The 25,017-nt window shown below is 38.1% G+C and overlaps 1 protein-coding gene across 1 annotated transcript in view; it reads left to right on the forward strand.

The window, feature by feature from the left end:
- Window positions 1–25,017, forward strand: part of LOC124606946 — a 313,756-nt gene that overhangs the window by 263,581 nt on the left and 25,158 nt on the right. The window contains exons 10-11 of the mRNA XM_047139069.1: window positions 5,884–5,928; window positions 17,271–17,477. Of these exons, the coding sequence (XP_046995025.1) occupies window positions 5,884–5,928; window positions 17,271–17,477 (252 nt within the window). The remainder of the gene's footprint in view (window positions 1–5,883; window positions 5,929–17,270; window positions 17,478–25,017) is intronic.

A 25,017-nucleotide genomic window follows, 5' to 3' on the forward strand; every position in this document is an offset into this window, starting at 1 on the left:
GCTCCCTGGTTGCTTTATTCGTCGACTTCCGCAGGCTACGCGTGAAACTTACCCGCACGTATTCAACCATTTCTTCGCTCACTGCAGGCCGACCCGTTGATTTCCCCTTACAGAGGCATCCAGAAGCTTTAAACTGTGCATACCATCGCCAAATGGAGTTAGCAGTTGGTGGATATTTGTTGAACTTCGTCCTGAAGTGTCGTTGCACTGTTATGACTGACTGATGTGAGTGCATTTCAAGCACGACATACGCTTTCTCGGCTCCTGTCACCATTTTGTCTCACTGCGCTCTCGAGCGCTCTGGCGGCAGAAACCTGAAGTGCGACTTCAGCCGAACAAAACTTTGAGTTTTTCTACGTATCTGTGGTGTGTCGTGACCATATGTCAATGAATGGAGGTACAGTGACTTTATGAAATCGCTTCAATCATTTGTAATAGCCCTGTACTTAGACGAGAACTGGAGAAAGTGGTCTATCCATGGCTACTCATTCTGTCTGCTCATAGTAACCACCATCAGAAGGCCATACCTGTAAATGTTGGTCGTCTGTATGTAAAATTTGTGGCCAGTAATTTCCAAGGATTCTAGTAAGACATTCTGTAGGAAAAGAGACAGCACCAACACTCACAATGATGTTGGAATCCTTATGCTTAAATTAGTTACAGTGCCCAACAAAATCTACAGAGCTGTGAATATGATGTGAACATTTTCTGATATACGGGTTAAGTGTATTCTTCAAGTATTTAATGGGTGAGTATGTTCAGGCACCATTGTTGCTAACAATGGGGCATAAAGGCACCCCATCTTTGTGAATCTTCATAAGTCCATAAAGTCTTGGTGGAAACAGTGCTCTCTGTCCTAACTGTTTAATAGCTTTGTCTGGCAAGCTAGGTCCTTAGAGTACTGCCAAGGTCTTCCTCTCCACTCTCTTGGTGTTGTCAATGTCAGTCTTCCAATATGCACTGTCTTCTAGCAGACCTCACATCTTCTCAGTGTAATCCTGGTAAGATAGGACTACAGTGGCACTGCCTTAGATCCAATATGGGCATCCTCTCCCCACTACAGATGTTCACTTTGATACGTTTTGTTTGCACGAGAGCTCGACAGGTTTTGTGACCCACTTCTTCAGCTGCTTCAGGTGAAAGTGTTACAGCTGCCTGTTTTATGGTGCTGATGTCTGTGACAGATGTGAATTGAGGAACAGGTGCAAAATTGAATCATTTCTTAAGAAGTGAAACCTTTTCATCATCCAGTTGCTTGGCTGTGACATTGATGATAGTTGTGCAGAGCATCGAAAGATGGTCTCTCTGATATACACTTGAATTTTGATGTTTTGACATTCAGTGACCTTCACCTATGCGGAGTCCACTGTGGCCCAAGTGACACCATCAGTCCAGTCCTACGTCCAGGAACTAAGTTGGTTAGCCAACTGTGGGTGTAGATCAGTTCTTTGTTAGCCGAGTCCAGACACCAGCACATAAGGCCTACACTCTCTCCTGTAGCAGAGCTAGGCTGGCATGTTACTTGATTCTTCTGGCTACCACTGAGTCGAAGTAATGCATTAGCTGATTTTCAGCACCATAAGTTCTTCATGGCATCTCATAAGGAATGAAATGTCACTAAGCAAACAGCTCCTCTGGTGCACAGTTTGTCAGACCTTTTCATGCTTTGATACATCTCAAATCTGGATATCCCATTTGTTGTGAGCAGTTGCCGTAACCATTTTGTCTATCTGTGTATGAATCTTGGCCTGATCCAAACTTCTATATGTCATCCTCCATGTGTCATTAAGCTGCACTTATACACTTACTGTAATTCCCGTACAGGCGAGACATTTAATCAGAAGTCACAAGCCAGGTATCAGTGGATAAATTCAATACTGCAGTACCTGTGTTGGTTGGAAGTATGATGCAATGGTCCTTTAGACATGCATGCAATGTAGTGAACTGCAATATCGTAACTCTGATTATTTTATATCTTCTAACTAACCTTCTTGTGAAGCTACCCAATGGTATTAGTTTTTTATGATATTTTTTGTGGATTTTCATTATCTATATCTCTTTTATCTGCTTTTTAATCATCCTTAACCTACATTTATATTCAGTGTCCTGCAGCCTTGTCAAGTTGATGAATGACATTGTTTGTATTTACATAGGCAAAGCTGCTGCATGTAGCCTTGTCTATGTATTTAAAAACAATTTAGTCCATTGCCTTTAAGCCAAATTACCAATCAGCTGATTTGTAAATTCAGTTTGATACTTTTATGAAATATTTGTTATTTTCAGTCATAAACATGTGATGGTATAGTTTGTCCAAATTTAGATAACTCTTACCAACAAAATCCTCAGCTGGATTGAATTTGGCACCTAAGAACTGTGTTAAGAGGGGGTTGATATTCAGATATGTGCAGAAAGAAATAATTGACCTCTTCCAAGAAAACTGGGCCAGTTTCATTTGACATAGCAAATTGAAGTAGAGGACTGAAAATTAAAGTTGTCTTCAGCTTGTCTTTACATTCTTTGACAAACTGAGTCATACATGTCATGCACATTTGGGCTCATTAAGCAGTTCAGGATATTTGTAGTGTCCTGAGTCTTCAATCTGTCAAGTGCTATACATGGGATTTTCACGTTTCATTGTAATCAGGATTTGAGTGCTTCAATCACAGGACACTTAATTTGAGAGGTTGTGTGGATGCTGACTTTTTACACATTCCAGTGTGTAAAGGTCGTATTATGGATATCCTGATTTAGAGAAAACTACCGTTACCAGGTTCAGCTACCTAGGACAACAGCGCATTGATGACAGGGTTCACTGTCAATTATTGCTGATTGAAAAAAGTTGATAGCTAACAGTGGATAAGAGGCAACAGTCAATGAGCAGATGGACTGCACAGAATAATTTCATTGTTGTCACCACACCACCCATTTACCTTTGTACACTAAAAGTCAGAGCATACACATTGACATGGCTATCTTTGGATGCTCAAAAGGGGGAAAAAGACTGCTTGGACGGCTTGGTTGCAGCACAAATGCGTACACTAAAACGGCAGGATACAAAGGCTGTAAAAACCACATCCTGTACACGAAATTAATATGAAAATGTCAATCTTAAAAATAACCATGTATTTGATGAAACCTATCTATATCTGGCAACAATGGATTCCACTGACAGCAGCAGTGCACTAATCTGACAGATGTAAGTTGCGGGGAGTCAAAAGGTTGCTAACACTGTCTGCCATGACATGAAAAAAATGCACTGCATTGTTGTCCTTTCGTGTTGTGCTGATGGTACTAAACTTAATCCAGTTATCATTTTCAAGCACAAAACTATGCCAAAACCATATGAAATACCATCAGGTGGTGGTCTTCACATACATGATGAGGGTTGGATGGTCAAAGCTGGTATGAAATCATGGATTAATAGAGTGTGGGAGAGAAGGAATGGTGCTTTATTGAAGAAGATTTGTTTTCTTGTGCTGTATCATTTTAGTAGTCATTTGAAAAATTGTGTGAAAGAGAAATTGAGACAAGGAAATACAGAGCTTGCCATTATTCCGGGAGGACTTATTTCACAATTGCAACCTCTTAACGTCTCAATAAATAAACCATTTAAAGTGTATACGAGAGAGGAATGGAACAAATTGATGATGGATGAAACCCGATATGAATTCACGCTGGAGGGAGCTTTAAAACGACCTACTATCAAACAAGTGTGTCGGTAGATAAAACAGTTGTGGTCTAGAGCGAGAAAAGATGTTATTGTTAAAGCTTTCAAGAAGTGTGACATAAGTAATGCTCTTGATGGCAGTGAAGACCATCTTACATATGAAGAGGACGATGATGATGGATGATGGATGATGGATGAGGAGGAGGAGGAGGAGGAGGAGGAGGAGGAGGAGGAAGAAGAAGAAGACACTTTTCAGGGATTTTAAAGGTAAGTTCAGTTCTGTAAACTAAGAATTTTTTTTTAAATCTGGCTTTCCAATCTAACAATAATGGTGAAACGTTATTTTTTAAAGAATTGCTTAAATGTTAGTGTGGATGTTATAGTTTGTAGCATCTTACAGTCCCTAGTGTCTTATAGTCCATAAAATATGGTGATTCATGGATTCCAAACACAGCTTATTTTCATATTTAGGGAGCAAATGCAGCATGTTCATAGCCACAGCTCTTGCCTTATCACATAGTTGATAAAAAGTGAAGAAATAGGGCATTTAAAGTAATAACATACTAGTGCACTATATTCATATCTGACATCCGACCATTATCTGACTGCATGTACTGTATTTTACTTACTACAAGAGGCTACAGGCCATAAGACTTGCCTTAATTCTTAAGAAATTTTTTTTCTAAAAATAACATTTTTATTATTAGATTGCATAGCCAGAAAAAAAAGTCTTGTTTTATAAAACCAATCTGACCTTCAAAATTCCTGAAAATCGTCATCTGATGTTGGGGCAGGAAGGAGATCATGTTGGGAAGCTTGTGAATCCCCACAACTCATGTTCGCTGGATTGGTGTACTGCTGCTGCCAGTGGAATCCATTGTTGCCAGATATAGATAGGTTTCCTGTGGCATTGAATATATGGCCTGTTTTAAGATTGATTCGTATTTTAAATCAAACACTGGACATTTCTATATTAATTTTGAGTATAAGATGCACCAGAACTTTGGAGGCAATTTTTCAGAGAAAAAATTGTGTCTTATAGTCCATATTTGCTGTGGATGGGACTTCTAATGAATATGCATTGTGAAATCAGGTACAGAATGTCAACTCAGTATTTGGATTTGAAAAACTATTGCAGAGAGTGAACAGCAAATGAACTTTTACTCAATAAGTGGAACATAATAGTGCCATGCCTGATGCTTCCTGATTTTGTTTGAAAATGGATGTTTATGGAGTACAAACACACTGTTTTTTACATTTTAAAATATATGCAATATATAATAAAAAAATATTTTGCAGAACCCACAAAAACAAGCATTGTGCAATCTAACTCATTTTAAAATCATTGTAGTTTTTAATAAAACCAATTAAAATGTTACTGACATTCATAACATCCATTTTTTGAATCAACAAAATAATAAAAATGAGAAGTGCTGAAAATATTTTAGGAATGAATAAACTATTGTTGGTGGTATATCATGAGAGTGCCAGAAATTCAGGATATGAATGGAATTTTAAAATGATCAGCTTCTGATGGAGGACTGCCAATTCTGCAGAGGAGCAATAAAATTAACATCTGCATTTTAATATTTTTCCCCTACCATTAGCTTTTTTAAATTTCTCATATGTAGTTTAAAGTAACAACAATATTAAGAAAATTACAATGACATTAACAGTAGTAAACCTACTATAGTGAGGACTTTCAAATTTAATAAGCAATATTTTGTCTTAATTACTTTGCATTTTTGTGATGTAGATTTTATAATATGGAGTCTGTTAAATGAATAAATTCTGGACAGTGTTAGACGTTAACAGACAGATGGCAGACAGAACTGGTGTTCCACAGAATTCATTTAACTTCAAAATTATAAGGTAATGTAGTATTGACAGTTTACTTATTGAAATTGTTCACTTATACCCAGTATTGTAAATTACTGAAAGAGCATCATTAGCTGTAACTATTTTCAGAGGAATACGTCACTTTGCATTCGTACAGCAGAAGGCTTCAGTAGATGTGACTAGTTACTCCCTGCTGTGGTGATTTTTGGGTAGTGCATCTCTAACCAATATGCCTGCAAAAATAGTATTTCAGCAGTAATGTAAGGTTAATTAAATATGACATTTCCATTGTAGTTTTTTATATTAAAATTAGACAACATTCACTGTGCTTTTAGATACATATGCATGGGATGCATGACCACTGAATTTGTTCTCAGGGCAGGGGCCTGCAGTTGCCAGATTCTGCTTCCTATGCATGCCAGGTAAGAGCTTTGCTTTAACAGATATGCAGATAAAGCAAGGAACTGCTAACAGTGTTGTCATAATCCTTTATTTGGCACTGCTGTAAAATACCAAGGAAGGAATTATTTTAGTGAACTATTTTAAAATAAATGGTGAATTTCTAATTTATTTTCATTTTTTCTAAAAAATAAAAGATGTTACTGGTAAGTAACATTGCTCATAATAGAGCAAGTTACAACTTTTTGTAATCAGCTGGCCTGAAACCATCTGAAACAATAATTTTTTCCAGAATAATATTAACTTAACAGTTGACTATCCAGTTCTGTTTTCAGGCCAGCGATCATGATCAGTCTCGCACATTGTGCGTAGGAAAGGGCTGTTGCCTTCATCTGCTGTGGTGCAGGTGGTCTGTAAAATGTCAAATGATGATCTCTCAGGTTTTTCCCTTTTTTCTTTCTTTCAAACATTCATTGAGCTACATATGGTATCAGTACAAAGATGTATATTTACCACTGTTTACGTATGGTAAATCAGCCATGCATTTACTTTGCACAGAATGTAGCCAAAAAGCTGCAAATGACAGAGTCTACTTTTTGAAGATACTCTGTAAAGTTCAGGCAGCATGTCTACTAAATCCACTTCTCTTACATGCTACACTATGTGATCAAAAGTATCTGGACACCCCCAAAAACATATGTTCTTCATATTAGGTGCATTGTGCTGCCACCTATACACCAGGTACTCCATATCAGCAACCTTAGGAGTCATTAGACATTGTGAGAGAGCAGAAAGGGGTGCTCCACAGAACTCGAACGTGGTCAGGTGATTGGATGTCACTTGTGCCATACGTCTGCATGCAAGATTTCCACACTCCTAAACATCCCTAGGTCCACTGCTTCTGATGTGATAGTGAAGTGGAAATGTGATGGGACACGTACAGCACAAAATTGTACAGGCCGACCTTTTCTGTTGACTGACAGAGACTACCGACAGTTGAAGATGGTTGTAATGTGTAATAGACAGACATCTAACCAGACCATCACACAGGAATTCCGAACTGCATCAGGATCCATTGCAATTACTATGGCAGTTAGGTGTGAGGTGAGAAAACTTGGTTTCATGGTCGAGCGGCTGCTCATAAGCCACACATCATGCCCCACTTGGTGTAAGGAGTGTAAACATTGGACGATTGAACAGTGGAAAAATGTTTTGTGGAGTGATGAATCATGGCACACAGTGTGGCGATCTGATGGCAGGGTGTGGGTATGGCGAATGTCCAGTGATCATCATGTGCCAGCGTATTTATTAGAGCCAGCAGTAAAATTCGGAGGCGGTGGTATTATGGTGCGGTCATGTTTTTCACGGCGGTGGCTTGCACCCCTTGTCGTTTTGCATGGCACTATCACAGAACAGACCTACATTGATGTTTTAACCACATTCTTGTTTCCCACAGTTGAAAGCAATTCGGGGATGGTGATTGCATCTTTTAATATGATCATGCACCTGTCCATAATGCATGGCCTGTGGTGGAGTGGTTGCACAACAATAACATCCCTGTAATGGATTGGCCTGCACTCCCTGTAATGGACTAGCCTGCACAGAGTCCTGATGTGAATCTTATAAAACACCTTTGGGATGTTTTGGAACACCGACTTTGTACCAGGCCTCACTGACCGACATCGATACCTCTCCTCAGTGCAGCCTACGTGTTCTGATACTTTTGATCATCTAGTGCAGTTGTACTGCTTTATGATACAAGGACAAAGCAGCTTGCTTTGTTCTTTTCTGTCTGGCACTATTTTTTCACAGTGGAAAAAACTTCATTAAGGGGAAAGGAATGTGCCAAGCATATTAATCAGTTATCCACTAATCTTACAAGTGTCACCTCATGATGATTAGTCATATCTTCCATGATCCATAGCTTCCTTTCCCTCATTTCAGCAGATCCTTCTCATCTGCCAGTGGACACGTTTCATTAAAGGTTACCATCAGCATGCTCTGTATGGAAGGAGATCAAAAACACCCCAGACGCACCTGCCTAAATGAAAAGTTTCAAGCCCCAGTTGTGAGGTTTATTTTGTGTGTATTTATTATTTTTGCATTGCTTGTGTACTTTTATGGTACCATAATTGTATCTATCAAAAATTATTATTCTTGTTGCTACTGACAAAAATTCCTTGTAAAATCATTTAGAACTGATTTCATTTTGAACTAGTGGCTATTTGTGTTACAAGAATTTGTTCACAAAGTGGAGGAATTAATTTAGCTACTGAAAACACATTTCAGCACAATGTCTGCAGCTTTGTTACATCAAGCTGAAGGAGACCAGTAGTCAATAAGAAGACAAAATCTGACAGAACTTACAAATTTCTGTCATGTTTGGGTTCACTGATATGATTGTCAGATGCACAGAATAAAGTATTGTCTCACTAAAAATTGCACTCAAAAGTTTTTGTCAAAATATTTCCAAAAATACTCAAGTGTCAAAGATGAAAAGTGCATTTGTAGAGCCCAATGTGAGAACAGCCCTCAACCACTTCAGTTGTCATGTGTCTTTCCTTTGTGTCACGTGTCTTTCCAATTACTTGAATCATCATATGTCTTTTCTTTGTAGCTTATATTTTGTTGCCTGTTGTGTAACTGTGTTTACCCATATCAGAAAAATTAGAATTGTCAACTTCTGGGCATGAAGGCACAACTGTGAAACTTGTATTTTGCTCAGTACCACTACTCAGCTCACGTTCATCTTTGGAATAATAACTAATTCTTCAGTACAGGTAATTTCTGGACTGTTATGTGGATCTTCATCTCTGTCATTTCCCAAAATACTTGGTTCAGAGTCATCTGAATTATTTGAATCTGATGAACAGGAATTCCTTGGTGGAAGTACAAAACATCTCTGCTATTGTACTTCATAAAACAATGCCAGATCCATGCAAATCAATTCTTGCAATTAACAGTTAGTTGCTGTAAGTGTAAAAAAAATAGGCTACAAAAAATTCCTCAATAATGGGCATAATTGCCTATTAGTAACTCTAAAATTAAGTCTTTATTTTTATATTTGTGTAAATCAACTTAGTGTAGCTGTATATATTTTATAAAAGTGAATTGACAAAGCCTGTGTGAAAGCCTTCCCTCATTCATAATCAAACTACCAGAAAACAACACAAGGCATCCAGCAGCCCACAGTTCTTGTGTAACATATGTATATTTTTCTGACAGAGCAGGATGCAATTCGATTTTAGAATATATGAGGGAGGGGCAGTCCCTTGCTGGGAACAGCTTTACGTTTGTGTGCCACCCACTGCTGTGTGCTTCTTTTGTCTGCCAAAAGTTCCAGGTGGCTTCATCAAAAAAAAAAAAAAAAAGACAGGATAGATGTTTACTCCTAATGTTATGAGCTCTGGCTGTGTTTGGGGATGTTTTATTATTTTATGTATTATGCTACATACAGGTAGTTTGTTAAACTCTACAATTACTTCAGAGTTCAGGTTCAGATACTTTCACAATGAAATGGGTAATTGCGTGCAGTTGCTTAATGAGATGTAAGCCATTCCTAAATGATCAGCACAAAAACATATCAATTGTACAAACAGTGTAAAAAACATTAACATTGCAGCCTTTCATTAATTTGATTAATGTGATACATATTGCAACCTATATTAGAATAAAAACATGTGCATCAATGTGAAAATGCTTGCACAATGCCACAAAAAGAAATTCATCTTTTGCCATTAAAAAAAAAGTTATCTACTATGATATCCCTGCTTTTCTCAGTGTGACAAGTGTACTTCTGGGTGTTCAGCCTAATCATTGTTTCCAGTCTGTGCAAAATATTTTGATGATCACCTCAAGTCATCTTCTTCATGTGCTGTGCCAGCTAGTGTGGTTGGAGTCCAGGCAGCAAGTACTCATAACAGCGCAACTTGTACCACTGGTGGAGAGACAGTTGGGTTGGTCATCGAAATATTGTGCATAAAATGGAAATGACAACTTGTCTTAACACTCAGAAGCACAATATTTATGTTATGTACTGTTTGACTATCTCTAGTGAGCCTATTAATATTAGAAATTGTAGGGTGTATTATCATGAGCACAGTTGCAATTGATTATCAATCATTAAAAAGGCTTTATTAATATTGGGCACATTCAATGGCAATAATTATGTATCTCTCATTCCCAAGTAATCAGATCTGAATTTCAGAATGTGTGTTGATTCAGGATCTCTCAATTCCAGAAAACAGCTGAAACTTAATAAAATTTAACCTTTTTATCATTAACAACAATATAAAAGTGTTGCACAATAGTTGTACAAGAAATGAATTTTAAAAAAACTTAACACATCCAAAATGAGAAATTACTGCGAGGCATAAATATGGCCAATGAAACAGTTGTGCAATGCTGTAATATATTTCATCTACTTCAAGATTTTATTAGGTCACTGCATAAGTTTGTAGTGTTGTTGTTTTGCATTTTGGTATTCCAGTTGCTATGGGTTTATTCATTGACTGTCATTTTTTTATTTGTAGTTCACTGTTGCTATTTGAGTTTACATATTGTCATTTTGTCATTTGGAGACTGTGAGTGCAACTGTGGATGCTAGAAAATTGAGTGCAAAGTGGAGAAATCGGAACATTTCCAACATATTCTTCTGTTTGAGTTCAATAGAGGTATGACAGCAGTGGAGGCAGCCAGAAATATTTGTGCCATGTATGGAGATAATGCCATTGGGCAGACTACAGCAAGAAAATGGTTTTTTTGTTTCAAGGACGATCATTTTCACATTAATGACTCTCCATTTTTGAGGAAGACCTTCAGGGCTTGATGAAGATCGTTTAAATGCATTAAGCAACAATGATGTACATAAGAATACTCGAGAACTGTCAAATGTAATGAACTGTGACCATTCCACAATCATGCAACATTTGCATGAAATGGGAAGGTTTAAAAATTGGGTTTATGGGTAACTTATGCTCTAAGCCAAAATCACAAAAATCAATGGGTGGCCATATGTGCATCTTTGCCTGCTCATCATCAGTTGGCTCATGGACAACACTGACCACTCCTATCCTATATCTTTACTGGTGGTGAGAAACTGTCTTTATGATAACATAAGGAGAAGAAAGGAATGGTGATCCCAAACAAACCAGCAACTCCTCGCACAAAGATCTCGTTATGCGTCTGGTGGAATAGCAGCAGGGTGTTTTGTACTATGAATTGCTTCCCTCAAGTGTAACCATCACTGCTGATGTTTACTGTCAACAACTGAGATTTCTTGCAGACACAGTCTGAGAACAATGACTGAGAAGACTGCGTGAAGTGATGCTACTCCACAATAACACTCGTCCATATTCTGCTAGACTGACAAAAAAACACTATACAGGAGATGAGTTGGGAAGTCGTTCTGCACCCATCTTATTCACTTGATCTTGCATCTTCAGATTTTCACCTTTTCCACACCCTATTGAACAACTTTCAAGCAACTTCCTTTCCAGATGAAAATGTGCTCCAAACATGGCTCGATGAGTTCTTTGCCTCAAAACCACACAATTTCTGCAGTTGCGGAATCAAAAAGTTACCCCACCTTTGGCAGACTGTTATAAATAGAGAAAGAGAATATGTTTTTGGTGACTAAAGTCTCTGTTACACTTATATGTTGTATTTATGAAATGTACGGAAAAATCCTGCAAACTTGTGTACCAACCCAGTACTAGAAACACAGTATTTTCAGAAACTGGAACTGTAATTTCATACATGCAGTTGATTATTGTACACATATTTTAGAATTTTGTGTAAAATGGGTGGAAAATACAGTAAACAGAAAAACTAGAGGCAAACAAAAGTCATACCATGAGCATTAATTTTGTTTATAAACTACACAGGAATTCACTGAATTGTTAGATTAACAGAACCCAAGTCCATATTTACAGTAAATGAAGATTATGGATGTGGTAGTTTGGTGAGGGTTGTGGTGGTGGTGATAAAGACAACAGACGTAGTGACATACATACCCAGAAAAAGTTTGGCAGATGGCTGATGATACACTTGTTGGTGGCAGTAACTGTGTATGAATGTAGGATGGTTGCTTTATACTCTACCTCTCATGAAACATTGTATTTAAAACAAAAGTGTGCTGAATATGAAGAATAAATTCACTTTTGTGTGAATTTTTAAAAAAATGACATTAACAAAGTGCCCCTGCCCCCCTTACGACATCAGAATTAATTCTTCACTAGTCCTAACAGTAAATTAAACTGATGATTTATCATCCATTTCAGTGAACTAGAAGGAGAGTATGGTAGTGTTTTCAAACTTTTAAGGGTTGTCCTTACTCTTGGATTAGATGTCTTAGTGTATTGCAGAACGGTTGGCTCATCCATTTTTGACTATTAATCATCTGTTTGCTGCTTTCAGAAGTGATACAGCCTAATTCTCTATCACATACATATGTATGTGTGTGCGAATGCATGTGAGTGGGAGGTGTGGTGGTGATGGTGGTGGTGGTGGTGGTGGTGGTGGTGGGGAGGTACATGCATGCTAAAAAAGATGTTGGAAACTTATACATAGCTATCAACTTCATCTGTTCTTCTTCTCTCATCATCTTAGGTGCTAGTAATAATAGTCTGATAATCTACTACTTTCTTCTGCTGACATGCCATCAGTCTATACAAGTTCCAAGTTCATTTGAATTATTCACCTATTCGTGTGTGCTGCTCTAATCTCCTAGTTCCATATGTCATGAACATTTCCAATACAAGAGGATAAATGTCACAGCAGAGTAAAAACCATCTGGACAGTGAGCCAATTTTTCTTTACCTGTCTCATTTTTCATGGTCAACGAAGTCCAAAACTGCTACCTGCAGTTGCAAATAACTGTCTAGAGGTTGGCTGAGTGGCAGTCAGGCTTTAAATTCTGTATTGAGAAGTATGGATGCTTTCATTTACACCACTCTCGATGTATTTAGTATCCACCTATGTTGGAAATAGAGAAGGGATGCCTTTTAAGAAGGCTTTTGTGCGATGCCAACTCAATGACAACTGACATGGATGTAGATAAGAAAGACCGATACATCTAAAGATTAACAGAATCTTCCGTCGGTTCTTGGTAGAACAACATTATAATAAATGAAAAGCACCAGTTTGCTTTTGTTCTACAATATTACTTTTATTGTAAACTGGTTTTCGGCTTACAAGGCCATCTTCAGACATTTACTCAGTCTGAAGATGGCCTTGTAAGCCGAAAACCGGTTTACAATAAAAGTAATATTGTAGAACAAAAACATCTAAAGGTCATAGACAGTGTCCACTGTACGGTAGAGTAGGACAAAATTTATTCGAATGATGAGTAATGAATACAAAATTATTATTTTTTGTTCTTGAATAATAAATCAGATTGTATTTCAAAAGTTATTTGTTCACATGAATAAAATCAATTGTTCATCATTTGTGAATAACAAAATTGTATATAATAAAGAAGTTTGAAATCCAAAGAATTTAATTTCAGTTATTTCTCATTCATAAAATAAATACATTTTTTGTTGCTTTTAAATTAGTTTACACAACACGTATTTTTTTTAACTTCTCATCAAAAAACAAAAAAGCCATTTCAGGAGACTTTAAACCTATAGTCTGTTGACATTCATCATTACTGACAACTGAGTCATTACTTTGTTCACCAATTTTGCAGCACAACAAACACGAGAGTACTTTGTGATTATATTGGCTAGACACTGATATGTAATAGGATTATGAACCCTGGTGCAATTAAGAAAGATATTTCAGATTTGGGTCTATGTTAGCTGCATTCTCATCTTTGCTTAGCCACACAGAGTGCTTCAACATGTTAGCAGAGGGAGAGAAAAGAGGAAGTACTGGGCAAGTGCTGAATCAGCTAAATTTGGTCACATGATTAATCTTGACTGCTAATGCCACATATGAAGGCATTTTTGTGTACCAATTGTTATGATGTAAAACAAGTAAAGCTTTGCTCAACCTGAAGGTTGGGTTGAGCACCACACTGCTTGACAAGGGCATTGTTTTGTTGGAGCTGGTACCCCTTGCCTTTCTCAGACCTTCCTACCAACATATCCATCCAGTTGTAGCATGACATACTATTTAACACGTACTCTAAAATATGGTATCATTTAACTTCACATTATTAGTGATAAAAAAAAGTTATAAGTGCCAGAAAAAAGATCACAGAATCAACAGGGGATCGAGTTGCAGACCTCTCTTATCCATTGAGTCACTGAGCCACTCTGTTGTATAAAGCTTTACTGAATTATTTATCAAATAGAAACTGGTCTGAGCCATATTTGTTATACATGGCAGAGGGGTGTTCAAGAAGTATACAAAGAATATGCAGTGGTAGTCTAACATATTCGTTATTTAAGTTATGAATAATAAAAAACAAATTATTATTTGTATATGCAGATATTTGGATCTGAAAATAATTTTTTGAATGATTTACTTGTTTGAATAATTATCTAGATAGAAATTTATTTGAATTACGCCCATCTCTGCCGTGTTGGAATTCAGGTGACTACAGATGCTTACAGACCTAACTTGCAGCCAGCCTTTGTGCTAAGGTTGGTAAGTCACCTCTAACCATCTGACAGCAACTTCTCAAGTTGTGTGTGGTACACTCACTTCTATCTGCTCCCAAATCGCTAATTTCCTTCTGGCTACTCACTCCAATGTAGATATATGTGAGGCAATATTGACCCAGCAACTTAACCTTGGAAGTGGACTAAAGAAAAGCAAATCTGCATTTATCACTTTTGTAGATTTAGAGAAAGCTTTTGACAACACTGACCAGAATGTACTCTTCAGAATTCTGCAGGTGACAGAGATAAAATTCAGAGTGGAAAGTTATTTTCAACTTTTACAGAAATCTAATTTGCAGTTATAAGAGTCAAAGCACATGAAAGGGAAGCAGCGGTCGAGAAGGTAATGACACAGGGTCGTAGCCTCTCCTCAGTGTCATTCGATCTCTGCACTGAGTATAAATTCAACTATTATTTTAATAAGGTATTCTCTTGGAGTATAGTCACCTATGGAAGTGCAACCAGACAATAAACAGTTCAGAAATGAAGAGAACAGAAGCTTTCAAAATTTGGTGCTGCAGAAAAATGCTGAAGATTAGATGGATAGATTGAATAACTAATGCAGAAGTACTGAGTCAAATGAGGAAAAACAAAATATATGGTACAGGTTGACTCATTGGTAGGAAATACCTTGAGTCATGAACAAATCATTAATTTGATAATGGAAGTAAATGTGGGGGGAAAATGATAGAGACCAAGGGATGAATACAGTAAGCAGATTCAAACACTGGACATAGGTAACAGTTGTTGTACAGAGATGGAGGGATGCATCAAATGAGATTTTGAACTGAAGATCACGATGTGACAACAACAACAACTGCTCACTCCAGTATACAATTGGCACCATGAAGTCATTTGGGATTCATGTGAAGCAAGATCTAGTGGTCCATTTTGTGGCCCTGAATCCATTACTTGCTCAGTGATGGAGCTAACTGCCCTCTTGATATTTCAAAAAGCACAGAATTAATGTAGCTTTTTGTCAGTATCATAAGGAGAGTAATTTAAGGATTTAATTTTTAAAATAAGTTTTATACCATTTTAGCCAGCACTTCAGTTATGTGCCAGATTGCAGTTATGGGCCAAAGAAGAGGGATAAAACCTTGATTGTTACTTGGTTTATCCCAGATGTGCTCCCAATACCTGTTAACTAAGTGATAGTCAGCACATATGAAGCAGACATACATGTGATATTTTGGCAAGTGAGATACATTTAAGCTTTGAGATTCCTCATTAGGTCCAGCTTTGTGAGAGCACTAACAAGCAATCCAGTGTGTGCACTCCTCCCCTTCCCCCTCCCCCAGAGAAACAAATTCAGAAGGTGCCCTATCAACCTGTCCCTTCTTTTAGTCAAGTTATGCCACAAAATTTTTCTTCTTCCCAATTCTCCTCATTTGTTACGTGATACAGTCATTTAATCTTCAGCGTTCTTCTGTAGCACCACATTTCAAAAGCTTCTATTGTCGTCTTCTTGTCTTAACTGCTTATCATCAGACCTTCTATTCTAGCCTAATTTAATGTCCTCCTTCACAAAGTGGCCTCACTATTGGGGCATAGTGGCATGTGGTAGTGGGAATAAGTGTTTCCTCACTGGGACGGTTAATTATTTTCAGTAAAGCTACTCAGTCGTAACATGGATTCCTCCAGCCACTAAATAAGTGCTCCTAAATTACCTTTATGTATGAACTAATACTATTCCAGCAAGAGTGTGCAGTGTTTATGGCTTATGTACAGCTCATATTGGAAAAAGAGTACTCAGCTTGAATTTCAGAGGGCACTTGCAACTTTGAGAAAAAGTGTTGGAGTATGAGTAGTAGGTTTCTCAGACTTGATTTAGCAGCCATATTTTAAGTCATCAGTTTTTTAGTGTTATGTGTATTTTAATATGTTTTTTCAAGTGGTGTTATGTATTTTTTCATGACTTTTGTGACATTTGATTAGCTTTTTAGTTTTATTTGGTATACAAAATTTCACAATCAGCATAAACAAGGGCAAGGGGGAAGGCTAACAACTGTCATGTTTGATAGTAAACCAGATGTTCATTCACTTTTTGACCCTTTAATTTAAATTTGTATGCAAAACAAAAATTTAAGCTGGTAGACTCACTAACATATGTTTTAAAGAGGAGGAGGGGGAGGAGAAGGAGGAGGAGACTGATACTTGTGTAACTTTATGATATTCATCTCATATGACTCTCATGAATTTGAATTTTGCAAGACAAAGCACACATCAATTTTTCCTGTACTTTGACGTAATAATGGGGCATATTAGTTGTTTGAGTGCCGTTGATGTGTAAATACCAACATGTGAATCATTAGGTTTACCATATTTCTGGAGCTCTTTGACTGTCACATGCATTGAGAGTAAGACATCTTTATGAAGCATTGTTCAGAAATAACATGAATCAAAAGCCCCACAAAAACACTGTACTTATGGTGAATCTTTACACAATAATGAACAAACATTAATGATTGAAAATTCATGTACCCCTAACTGAAATAACAGCACAAGCCATTCATGTCTTAAATTTTCTAGCTATATTTGTATGTTTTTCCATACCTTTTTATTTACAGCTAACATAAGATATAATAGACTGACAGTGTATCATTAACATTGTAGCGTGGTCGTTGTTCATATAAGCTGTCTATGATTTCGAGATGTAATACATTAAAAACTTAGATCAGACTTTCATGTGTGAAAGAGTTTTCTAAGACTCATTTGTGCACCTGCACACTTCTTGGTTGTGCACGGCTTAGCAGATGGGGTCAGAGCAGCAGGTGGAAGCAGTGCGCATGGCTCTGGAAACGTACAGTGAGCAGTTGGAATGTGGCAGCAGGACCAAGATGCTGGACATGGAGGGGGCAGCGGAGCAGTTGAGGAAACAGATTGCTGCTGAGTTGCGGCATGTTGCCACCCTGCTAGAAGAGCAACCGGGCTCGCAAGCAGCAGCTGCCATTACCAAACAGGTACAACACACAAACCAGTTCACATGCATAAACATAATCCTATAGTTAATGCATCTAAAGACGTACTTTTTCTTTTGTATAGCTCATCTCAGTTATTTTTATTATCCTTTTATATATTTTTATCCTTCCTTCTTCCTGTAGTTTTTATGACTGTTTTAAGTATAATCTGTGTTCTTTCTAACATCATTAATCTATAGTCAGCTTTTTCTGTTGTTAGTGTCTTAATTACTGCCAGCATCAGCTGATAATTTCTGTTTTTACTCATGCACATTTAACTCAAAATTCTAAATCTGAAATCACACTTTTTTTCATTACTTTTCCTTCAGTTTTTCTTTTCTTGCTTATTACTCAGCAGTTAAGAAGAGTTAAAAGTATAAATTCGTGTCCTTTCTTGTGAACGACCACATGGTGCATTCTGGATTGAGTGTAGTACCAATGTTGCTTTTGCTGTTGTCACCACTGTTGTTGTTGTTGTTGTTGTGTGCCCCTCTCACTTCATAAACAGATACACTATGTTATCAGAAGTATCCGGACACCTGCCTGAAAATGACTTACAAGTTCGTGGCACTCTTCATCGGTAATGGTGGAATTCAATATGGTGTTGACCCACCCTTAGCCTTGATGACAGCTTCCACTCTTGGAGGCATATATTCAATCAGGTGCTGAAAGGTTTCTTAGGGAATGGCAGCCATTTTTCATGGAGTGCTGCACTGAGGAGAGGTATTGATGTCAATCGGTGAGGACTTGCACGAAGTTGGCATTCCAAAACATCCCAAAGGTGTTCTATAGGATTCAGGTCAGGACTCTGTGCAGACCAGTCCATTACATGAATGAATTGTCATGTAACCACTCCACCACAGGCCGTGCATTATGAACATGTGCTCAATCATGTTGAAAGATGCAGCCACCATCCCGGAATTGCTCTTCAACAGTGGGAAGGAAGAAGATGCTTAAAACATTGATGTAGGCCTGTTCTGTGATAGTGTCATGCAAAACAACAAGGGGTGCAAGCCCCCACCATGAAAAACACAACCACACCATAGCACCACCACCTCCAAATTTTACTGCTGGCACTACACACACCTCACTCAAAAATTACAAACAGAGTAGTCCAATAATTTGGACTGGAACTGGGAGTTCTAAACTTCTCTGATGAAAACATGTAAATGTTTCCCGAGAGCCACTTTTGCAATGGACTTCATTAGACTCCAGCCACAAATTTCTTTATATTAGGAATAGGTGGAAGACAGAGGTGTAAAATGTGATTAATAGTGCAGATATTATAATAATTTGTACCTGAAATTCCTCAGTTTTCCCATTGTCAAAGCTACTTCAGTTGACTGACTGACTGCCTGACATATTTAATCATCCATAGAACAATACAAACTGTATGGATGTCATCAGTTGTTGGTACGTTGTTTCTTATTAAACAAACACACATACACTATGTGGTCAAAAGTATCTGGACACCCCCCAAAACAGATTTTTCTTCATGTTCGGTGCATTGTGCTGCTGCCTACCACCAGGTACTCCATCTCAGCGACCTCAGTAGTCATTAGACATTGTGAGAGAGCAGACTGGGGCACTCCGTGGAACTTGCAGACTTGGGTGTCACTTGTCTCATACTTCTGTACATGAGATTTTCACACTCCTAAACATCCCTAGGTCCACTGCTTCCGATGTGATAGTAAAGTGGAAATGTGAAGGGACATGTACAGCACAAACGCTTACAGGCCTACCTCGTCTGTTGACTGACAGAGACTGCTGCCAGTTGAAGAGGGTCGTAATGTGTAATATACTGACATCTATCCAGACCATCACACAGGAATTCCAAACTGCATCAGCATCCACTGCAAGTACAATGACAGTAAGGCAGGAGGTGAGGGAACTTGAATTTCGTGGTCGAGCGGCTGCTCATAAGCCACACATCATGCCGGTAAATGCCAAACAATGCCTCGCTTGGTGTAAGGAGCATAAATATTGGACGACTGAACAGTGGAAAAACGTTGTGTGGAGTGACGAATCACGGTACACTATTTAGTGATCTGATGGCAGGGTGTGGGTTTGGCAAATGCCCAGTGAATGTCATCTGCCAGCGTGTGTAGTGCCAACAGTAAAATTTGGAGGCGGTAGTGTTATGGTGTGGATGTGGTTTTCATGGAGAGGGGGGGGGGGCTTGCACCCATTGTTGTTTTGTGTGGCACTATCACAGCACATGCCTACATTGATGTTTTAAGCATCTTCTTGCTTCCCACTGCTGAAGAGAAATTTGGGAATGCTGACTGCATCTTTCAACATGATCGAGCACCCATTCATAATGCACGGCCTGTGGTAGAGTGGTTACATGACACTAACATCCCTGTAATGGACTGCCCTGCACAGCATCCTGACCTGAATCCTGTAGAATACTTTTGGGATGTTTTGGAACACCGACTTCGTGCCAGGCCTCACCGACCGACATCGATAGCTCTCCTCAGTGCAGGGCTCCCACGAAGAATGCGCTGCCATTCCCCAAGAAACCTTCCAGCACCTGACTGAATGTATGCCTGGAGAGTGGAAGCTGTCACCAAGACTAAGGGTGGGGCAGCACCATATTGAATTCCAGCATTACTGAAGCAGGGTGCCACGAACTTGTAAGTCATTTTCAGGCAGATGTCCAGATACTTTTGATCACATAGTGTAGATTCATGCAATTTTTACCATTCTTATAATTATTCTTACAATACTTACAATTAGACCATTTACCATTGCTTAGCACCAGGGTATTCATGAATAATAAGTGGCTGTCTACAGTTGTTTTAAATATTCACTCACAATGTAGCAGGCTTTACTTAATAAATATGTTTTTAGCCTTCTGCTAAGGACATGGAGTTCATTTACACCTTTCATTTCCTGTGGCAGTTCATTGTATAGTGTTAGACCCTTATTAAGTATATTATACGGTACTTTGTGTTTTTTTCTGTTTAGGTATAAGTAATGGCTGGATCTAATTTCATTGTCATGTACTGAACAGTTTTGTAGTGTATAGATGATGTTTCCTTTTAATGAACATTACAGTCTGGAAGATACGTTCATTTGGGACAGTAGAATTTCTAGCCTTTTGTTAAATTCAGTGTAATGGTCCCTGTTGTCACTACTATATGTGTTGTTATCCGTACAGCCCTTTTCTGTATCTTGAAAATCATTTATATGTTCCCAGCACTTGTTCCCCAATACAAGATTCCATAACTGAAGACTGAATTTATATATACTACTGGCCATGAAAATTGCTACACCAAGAAGAAATGCAGATGATAAATGGGTATTCATTGGAAAAATATATTATACTAGAACTGACATGTGACTACATTTTCACGCAATTTGGGTGTGTAGATCCTGAGAAATCAGTACCCAGAACAACCACCTCTGGCCGTAATAACTACCTTGATACACCTGGGCATTGAGTCAAACAGAGCTTCGATGGTGTGTACAGGTACAGCTGCCCGTGCAGCTTTAACACGATACCACAGTTCATCTAGAGTAGTGACTGGCGTATTGTGATGAGTCAGTTGCTCGGCCACCATTGACCAGACGTTTTCAGTTGGTGAGAGATCTGGAGAATGTGCTGGCCAGGGCAGCAGTCGAACATTTTTGTATCCAGAAAGGCCCGTACAGGACCTGCATGTAGTCGTGGATTATCCTGCTGAGATGTAGGGTTTCACGGGGATCGAATGAAGGGTGAGCCACGGGTTGTAACACATCTGAAATATAATGTCTACTGTTTGAAGTGCCGTCATTGCGAACAAGAGGTGACAGAGACGTGTAACCAATGGCATCCCATATCATCATGCTGGGTGATACTCCAGTATGGTGATGACAAATACATGCATCCAATGTGCGTTTACCGCAATGTCGCCAAACACGGATGTGACCATCATGATGCTGTAAACAGAACCTGGATTCATCCGAAAAAATGACGTTTTGCCATTCGTGCACCCGGGTTCATCGTTGAGTACACCATTGCAGGTGCTCCTGTCTGATGCAGCATTAAGGGTAACCGCAGCCAGGGTCTCTGAGCTGATAGTCCATGCTGCTGTAAACGTTGTCGAACTGTTCGTGCAGATGGTTGTTGTCTTGCAAATGTCCCCATCTGTTGACTCAGGGATCAAGACATGGCTGCACTATCCATTACAGCCATGCGGATAAGATGTCTGTTATCTCAACTGCTAGTGATACGAGGCCGTTTGGATCCAGCATGGCGTTCCATATTACCCTCCTGAACCCACCGATTCCATATTCTGCTAACAGTCATTGGATCTTGACCAATGCGAGCAACAATGTCGCGATATGATAAACGGCAATCCCGATAGGCTACAATCCGACCTTTATCAAAGTCGGAAACATGATGGTATGCATTTCTCCTCCTTACACGAGGCATCACAACAACGTTTCACCAGAAAACGCCGGTCAACTGCTGTTTGTGTATGAGAAATTGGTTGGAAACTTTCCTCATGTCAGCACATTGTAGGTGTCACCACTGGCACCAACCTTGTGTGAATGCTCTGAAAAGCTAATCATTTGCATATCACATTTTTGCATCTGTAGCACATTACCTTCATGGTGTAGCACTTTTAATGGCCAGTAGTGTATTGAAAATACCATACTTTGAGGCATGAGATGTTGTACATTGGAGTAAGTGCTTGCAGAGCATATCAAGCCGTGGATAGTCTGTTTGCTAAAACCTCCATATGTTTTGTCCATTTCCACTGGCCGTCTACCTTCACCCATAAGAATTTAGTATCTGTTATAATAAATCATCATTAATCTTTAATCTAGCATCATTGTGTTTTTATTCAACCAGAAGTACTTAGCTTTCTTTACATAGGAAATCATCAACATAAATAAGAAGAAGAATTTTACCCAATACACTCCCCTGTGCGATGTCTATAATTTAGCATTTACAAGTAAGTAGTGATGGTGAATCCAGCGACATGATTGTAGGAAATAGAAGGCATGCAAAATGTTTAATTGTAGATGACGATAGTAAAGGGGAAAATTTAACATGCAAATCATGTGTATCATGGACTTGACAGGAAGCAAAAAGACACGAATCATTTGGAAATATTTTGAGATTTGTTGGTTGCATAAAAGCATTTGTTTGAATTCAAAGTGAGCACTCATGATTATGAGAACTATTTTCTGATATATTTGGGAAATACTTTTTACGGAAACAAATCTCTTCACACAACAGTAACAATGAATGGTGGGGGGGATGAAGTAAAATGGATGACATTTGGTATCCTTGTACATGCAACAAGATGAAGGCCTACTATGCACTGTGTATTTTAATTGCTCTAGTCAGAAAACCGAATATTCAAATGTATTAGTCTAAATGGTCAGTAGCAGAAACACTGTGAAAAGTAATGCTCTTAAAAGATATGAACAAATTTTGAAATTCTTAAGTTTTTTTGATAATGAAACTGTTGACAGCATTGGCTGGCTTTGGAAGATAAGACCTATCATCAACCTGTTGAATGAGAAACTGAAAGTATGTTACACACCACATTAAAATGTTGGTATAGACAAGTCCTTGATGGAAATATAAAGGAGGCTTAGTATATAAACAATTTAATACATCAAACAGAGTGTGATTTGAATTAAAATTTTATGAACTATGTGAGGGAAGTATGATGTTATTGTTATGTTTTCAAAATATGTAATGGCTTGAACAAAATTGATAGGAATAATAGCTCATCAAAGAATGATGTCATGGACTTGTCAAAATCCATTCTGAACAAAAGATATGGTTCATTTCTTGACAACAGCTACTCCTTCCCCAAATTCTTTTTAAAATTACTCCAGGAGAACGCAAATGTTATCAGGACAGTATCAGCAACAGGCAAAATATGCCAAAAAAAACATTCAAAAATAAATGTTAAAGAAAGGAGTCTGTTTATGGAGAATTTGTAATAATATGTTGGCTCTGAGATGAAAAGACAAGCATGATGTGCAATATCAACAAAACACAAAGATATAGAGATAGTTGAACACACAGATAAACAGTTAGTTACAAAAGATGAAGCCTAAATGCATCCTTGAATACAATAAGGGAATGGGTGGAATTGATTGTCAAGATCAGATGTTGCCCTGTTTCCCAATCATGAGAAAAAATCTTCAAAGAATACCAAAAACTTTTTTTCAATATGTCAAATACAGTTCTGTTCAATATGCACATTATCCTTAAAACAGTACACAGACAAAGAAAGAAAACATATTGATTAACAAATAAATGTAGGAGATGTGTTGTTCTGGTCTTCAGTACAGAGACTGGTTTGATGCAGCTCTCCATGCAACTCTATCCTGTATAAGCTTCTTCATATCTGAGTAACTACTGCAACCTACATCCTTTTTAATCTGCTTAGTGTACTCATCCCTTGGTCTCCCTCTACAATTTTTACCCACGCTTCCCTCCATCACTACTTATGTTTTTCCCTTGATGCCACAGAATGTGTCCTATTAACCGATCCCTTCTTCTAGTCAAGTTGTACCACAAATTCCTCTTCTCACCAATTCTATTTAGTACGTCCTCATTAGTTACGTGATCTAACCATCTAATCTTCAGCATTCTTCTGTAGCACCACATTTCGAAAGCTTCTATTCTCTTCTTGTCCAAACTATTTATCGTCCATGTTTCACTTCCATACATGGCTACACTCCATGCAAATACTTTTAGGAAAGACTTCCTGACACTTAAATCTGTACTCGATGTTAGCAAATTTCTTCTTGAGAAATGCTTTTCTTGCCATTGCTAGTCTATATTTTATATCTTCTCTACTTCGACAGTCATCAGTTATTTTGTTCCCCAAATAGCAGAACTCGTCTATTACTTTCAGTGTCTCATTTGCTAGTCTAATGCTCGTAGCCTCACCTGATTTAATCAGACTACATTCCATTATCCTCATTCTGCTTTTGTTGATGTTCATCTTAAATCGACTTTTAAAGACACTGTCCATTCTGTTCGACTGCTCTTCCAGGTCCTTTGCTGTCTCTGAATGAAACATATAACATTTTTGCTAATAAAGTGCTTACCTTATTCGTACACTGCTTTCCCCCAAAACTTACCAAGGTTAGAGCAAAGTCTACAAAGAAGCCATGGATTACTCGAGGAATAGGGGTATCTTGTAAAACAAAAAGAAAACTGTATCTGTCAATCCGAAACATTTCCAATGTTGATGCTATAGCACATTATAAGAAATACTGCAAAATGTTAAAGACTGTAATACGGATGTCAAAGCAAATATATTACAAGGAAAAGATACTCATATCAGATAACAAAATAAAGACAATATGGGATATAGTGAAGGAGGAGACTGGTAGAACCAGACATGAAGAGGAACAAATAGCATTAAGAGTAAATGATACATTGGTGACAGATGTGTATAGTGTTGCAGAACTTTTTAACAAACATTTTATAACTGTTACTGAAAAGATGGGGTTGTCAGGTTCGGTAGATGCTGCTATGGATTACCTTAGACCAGACATTTCAAGTAACTTCCATAAT

This window comes from Schistocerca americana, chromosome 3 (assembly GCF_021461395.2).
Source record: "Schistocerca americana isolate TAMUIC-IGC-003095 chromosome 3, iqSchAmer2.1, whole genome shotgun sequence".
NCBI classification, from domain to species: Eukaryota; Metazoa; Arthropoda; class Insecta; order Orthoptera; family Acrididae; genus Schistocerca; species Schistocerca americana.